Genomic DNA, 5569 nt, shown 5'->3' with positions numbered 1-5569 from the left:
TAAGAGACGCACATACCATGTACTCACCCCTATCACAATGTCTGATTGTCATATTTAAGTGCATTTGTTAATGAACTAACCCCAATAACTGAGCATATGCCAAATGCTCCCTGTGACCTTGTACCTACTGAATATTGGATCACTCATCTGATATGACGTTGGCATCAATAAAGAAACCTGCATCTCAGTGTTATGGTCTCAGTCTGGATATTTATTTCATCACGTAAAGTGTTTACTTTTTATCTTAATATGTCAGTGATTATGAATTTGAATTTTCATGGATTTCTCTTTATGAGCATTGAGGACTGATTTCCCAGATTAAGCCTAATGCTGAAATTAAAAGCCCACTTAATGTAGAATCCCTGTTGAAAGGGCTTTTCTTTGTAGTCCAGGACCAAGTTTAATTTGTGTCCAGAAAACTAGCCCACAAAGTGTTAATTCAAAAGCCTGGCCTTCATTCATCAGCATCAGAGGTCAATAATACTTGTAGGTGTTGCTGTTGTTTAGCAACAGAGTGCTATCTCATTGGTTGAGGCATCACTGAGAACAGGCCACCTGTCTCCATTGGCCCTCTGTGTCCCAAATGACACCCTGGCCTAGATAGTGCACTACTTTTGACCAGGATCTATAGGGCTCTGGTCAATAGTAGAGCACTATGTAGGGAATAGGGTGTCATTTGGGACAAAGAATCTGTTTGAGTATGTTGAGGGTATATTGTGGATGCACAGGTGAGGTCTTTATAAACAGTGAGAGGGCATAGGAAAAACCAGAAGTGGTTGTTTCCCCCTGAGGCAGACAGACTCGTCTCCAGACTCTACAGAACACAGGTATTATGACCTTTTAGGAGTCATGTAACGAGAGTTTACTTTATAATGTATTATATTTGAAAATGGACATTGTGTAAAGAACTCACTGGGCAAAAAGTGGTTGAATCAACATTGTTTCCACAAAAATCTATGTGATGACTTTAACGTGGAATTCTGAATTTGCAAAAAGTAATCAATGTAACCTAAATCCAACGACAACCAAATGTAAATCAGAAGTAGACTTTGAACTGTGACCAGTGGGTCCTGATATATCCTGTTCCTTCTATCTTCTAATTATTTATGTATTTTAATGTCTCTCTTTTCTTGCTCTTCTTGCTCTGTGACATGCTCTTAGAGAAACAGGTGATGTGCTTATATTTTCTCATTTCATCTCCCTATCCCCCCTCTCTCTCTAGTTGTCTTCCCTCCGCGGATCAAGCCCTATCTGACTGAGAGACATGTCCTCCTCCTCTCTCCTGTGGTGCCTGCTGGTGGTGTGTGTTCTGACTGTGGTCCAGATCTATGCAGCAGAGGAACCTATGGTCCTCAAGGTGTTCAACCTCCATGCCACTGACCTGCACAGCAGCCTGCTAGGGACCCCTGATGCCTACGTCGAGGTAAATCTCTCCTCACCTGAGTCACCTGTCCACCATGATAGCTGATGTGTGATGTTAAGATTATTCGATCCCGGGCTGTATCACAAGCAGCCGTGATTGGGAGTCTCATTGGGCGGCGTACAATTGGCCCAGCGTCGTCCGGGTTAGAGGAGGGTTTGTCTTTGTAAACAATGTCACGCCCTGACCTTAGAGAGCCTTTTTATGTCTCTATTTGGTTTGGTCAGGGTGTGATTTGAGGTGGGCATATGTTTTTGTTTTCTATGAATTTGTGTATCTATGTTTTGGCCGGGTATGGTTCTCAATCAGGGACAGCTGTCTATCGTTGTCTCTGATTGGGAACCATACTTAGGTAGCCCTTTTCCCTCCTTTCAGTGTGGAAAGTTAACTTTGTTTGTGGCATATAGCCCTTAACTCTTGGCGCACGTATCCCTTTAACGGGATCATTTTCGTAAACAACCTCTGAATTGTAGAGTGCCAAATTTTTTTTAAATGACTAAAAATATTAATTTTCATGAAATCACAAGTGAAATATAGCAAAACACAGTTTAGCTTGTTGTTAATCCACCTATCGTGTCAGATTTTGAAAAGGAATCCAAGCGTTTGTGAGTTTATCGATCATTAGACAAAACATTATGAACAGCAAGCAGCAATGTAGATTGGTCACGAAAGTCAGAAAAGCAATAAAATTAATTGCTTACCTTTGATGATCTTCGGATGTTTGCACTCACGAGACTCCCAGTTACACAATAAATGTTCCTTTTGTTCAATAAATATTATTTTTATATCCAAAAACCTCAATTTGCTATGTTCAGAAATCAACAGGCTTGAGCGGTCATGAAGGGCAGACGAAAATTCCAAATAGTATCCGTAAAGTTTGTAGAAACAAATGTTTTTTATAACCAATCCTCAGGTTGTTTTTAACATAAATAATTGCTAATATTTCAACCGAATGGTAAACTATTCAATAAAAGAGATAAAGAAAATGTTGAGCTACAACTTTCACGCACATGAACTAATCGAAGGACATTCCGCTATCCACTGACGCGTTTTGATAAATCTCGCTAATTTTTCAGAATAAAACCTTGAAACTATGTCTAAAGACTGTTCACACCCTGTGGGAGCATTTGCAAAAGGAATTTGGTTGATATCCCTTTAAATGGAGGAAAGGCAGGCTATGGAACAGGAGTTTTTCAAAATAAGAGGCACTTCTGGGTTGGATTTCCTCAGGTTTTCGCCTGCAAAATCAGTTCTGTTATACTCACAGACAATATTTTTTACAGTTTTGGAAACTTTAGAGTGTTTTCTATCCTAATCTGTCAATTATATGCATATTCTAGCATCTGGGTCTGAGAAATAGGCAGCTTACATTGGGAACATTATTTTTTCCAAATATAAAAATTCTGGCCCCTAGCTTCAAAAGGTTTAAGCTTCACGGTTGTTTTGTATTGTTTATTGTTTTTTGTAGGCGTCATCCTAAATAAAAGGAATATGCACGCTCACCATGCTGCGCTTTGGTCAACTTCCTTTGACGGCCGTGACAAATAAGGATTTGTTCTTAGCGGACTTGCCTAGTTAAATAAAGGTTAAAAATTATTAGGATAATTTTCAGCATTAATATCAAAATTCATAGAGTTAGTTAGAGGACTCGTCTTTGTATCTGAGCATGGGCAGCGCCATTAAGGTCATCTCCATTTTTAAGTAGTCAATTTTCACAAAGCTAATATTGGTAATTTACCGCCACCTGCGGGGCTGGAGTCCTGAACCAAATCTTGTCATTCATTTCATTCAATCCATAGTTAACCCAATTTGAAGAAAGAGACAATGCTCTCCTGATCTGCTCTCTTTCGCTGATCCCTCCCAACGCACTGGTTTCCACTACATACCACAGCCACACAAAAAAATGTATGCATTAATTTAAGATTAGGGTTAGGCATAAGGTTACCAGTCTGGTTAACGTTAATGTTAGGGTTGGGTTTAAAATCGGATTTTACAAAGATAAATGATAGAAATAGGTAGGGTTTATGACTTTGTGGCTGTGGTAACTAGTGACGACCATACCCACTCAGTTGACTACTTTAAAGGATACCGCGAGATTCTGGAGATTCTTTACCCAGATTCTTTACCCAGAGTCAGATGAACTCGTCGATACCAGATTTATGCCTCTGCGTGCCGTATGCTGGAAGTTACAGGTAGTTTTCGAGTTAATGCTAGCTAGTTATGCTAGCTTACCTGTAGACTTCCAGTCATTGTGCTATGCTAGCATACACTAATGTATCCTCATAGGGTTATATCCATGATGTTTCCTCTAACTAACTCTATGATCATAATCATTCTCATTATTATCCAGGTGTTCAGAGCTTACGGCTTTCTCGGGAGGACAGAGGTGAAGAACAACAACCACGATCCCAGCTGGAAGGAGGAGTTCAGCTACCTCAACGCCCGTGAGAACAACATCTTGAGGCTGGAGGTGTACGACAGCGACGTCAACTCCAACGACCTGCTGGGGACCTGCGAGCGCTCCATCAAGATTGGAACTTGGAAACATCAATGTTTCCTGAAGACAGGCGGGATCCTGTACTACTCCTACACCCTAGATCCCCTACAGTAGACCCTGTACTACTCCTACACCCTAGAGCCTCTACAGTAGACCCTGTACTACTCCTACACCCTAGATCCCCTACAGTAGACCCTGTACTACTCCTACACCCTTGATCCCCTACAGTAGACCCTGAACTACTCCTACACCCTAGATCCCCTACAGTAGACCCTGAACTACTCCTACACCCTAGATCCCCTACAGTAGACCCTGAACTACTCCTACACCCTAGATCCCCTACAGTAGACCCTGAACTACTCCTACACCCTAGATCCCCTACAGTAGACCCTGAACTACTCCTACACCCTAGATCCCCTACAGTAGACCCTGAACTACTCCTACACCCTAGAGCCTCAGGATTAGACCCTGTACTACTCCTACACCCTAGATCCCCTACAGTAGATCCTGAACTACTCCTACACCCTAGATCCTCTACAGTAGACCCTGTACTACTCCTACACCCTAGATCCCCTACAGTAGACCCTGTACTACTCCTACACCCTGGAGCCCCTAGCCTAGAGTAGAGCCCCTCCATCAACTACTCTAATCCAACAATACTCAGCAAGAGTAGCTAGACCTCCTCCTCCCTTGTCTGACCCCTCATCTGTTACATGTCTTTCTCATTCTCCTGAGCTGAATACTAGGCTCCTCTTGTCCCCTCTAGGTTTCTTCCTAGGTTCTGGCCTTTCTAGGGAGTTTTTCCTAGCCACCGTACTTCTACACCTGCATTGCTTGCTGCTTGGGATTTTAGGCTGGGTTTCTGTACATCACTTTGTGACATCAGCTGATGTAAGAAGGGCTTTATGAATAAATTTGATTTGATTGAACCCAGCCTCTACTATTCCTACATATGACGTTTATAAACCCTTGATATTGATGCTATGTATTGGCCAATGAGAGGCTTTGAAGCCAGCAGACGCCATATTGGTTCTCCTCATAAAGAGCAGCCCTCCATAGGATGTCACGGACAAAATTACATGTATTTAAGTTTTTCTTTGTTGTAGCGGGGACAGTAACATTAGTACCCTCTAAAAAGTATACTTTAAATAATGTTTTATTCTAACAGTTTTTTATTTAAATGTGTATGTTTAAAAGTATGCATTAAGGCAACTATGATAGAATATACTTGGCAAGAACAAACGTTGACAATAATACATTCATTTCTATAGCCTCTAAAATCGTTTTTACAATGGTGTAGGAGTTGAATGGTCAAGGAGTTGAATGGTCAAGGAGTTGAATAGTGAAGGAGTTGAATGGCTGCGCAGTGGCTTCGAAATAGCACTCCATTAAAGTATTCTAGGGTTTTATAAACATCCCTGATTCCTACACCCTCAACTAGAGTGGACGCCTGCTCTCACCAACAACAACATCCGGCCCCCATCTAACCCCTCTCCTCTGACATGGATTTCTCGTTCTCCTCAAACTGAGCTGAAAAACCGTCCTCCCCCTGACCTCATCCTCATCATAAGAGAATAGATTCTAGAACATTGAGCAGTACAAAACTCCACCTCCACCTTACAGTTAGTGTATTGTAATTAGTGTCTACACTG

General features: G+C 41.6%; 1 protein-coding gene across 1 annotated transcript; it reads left to right on the top strand.

Moving 5' to 3' along the window:
* The first annotated feature begins 752 nt into the window (after positions 1-752).
* Positions 753-4031, top strand: LOC135513463 (cytosolic phospholipase A2-like). Its single transcript, XM_064936341.1, has 3 exons — positions 753-827; positions 1223-1423; positions 3771-4031. The coding sequence occupies exons 2-3, from the start codon at positions 1265-1267 to the stop codon at positions 4029-4031; spliced, it is 420 nt and encodes a 139-aa protein (XP_064792413.1). The 5' UTR covers positions 753-827; positions 1223-1264.
* Positions 4032-5569: the final 1538 nt, after the last annotated feature.

This window comes from Oncorhynchus masou, chromosome 25, assembly GCF_036934945.1.
Source record: "Oncorhynchus masou masou isolate Uvic2021 chromosome 25, UVic_Omas_1.1, whole genome shotgun sequence".
Lineage (NCBI taxonomy): Eukaryota > Metazoa > Chordata > Actinopteri > Salmoniformes > Salmonidae > Oncorhynchus > Oncorhynchus masou.
This window is presented reverse-complemented; position numbering and strand designations above follow the sequence as displayed.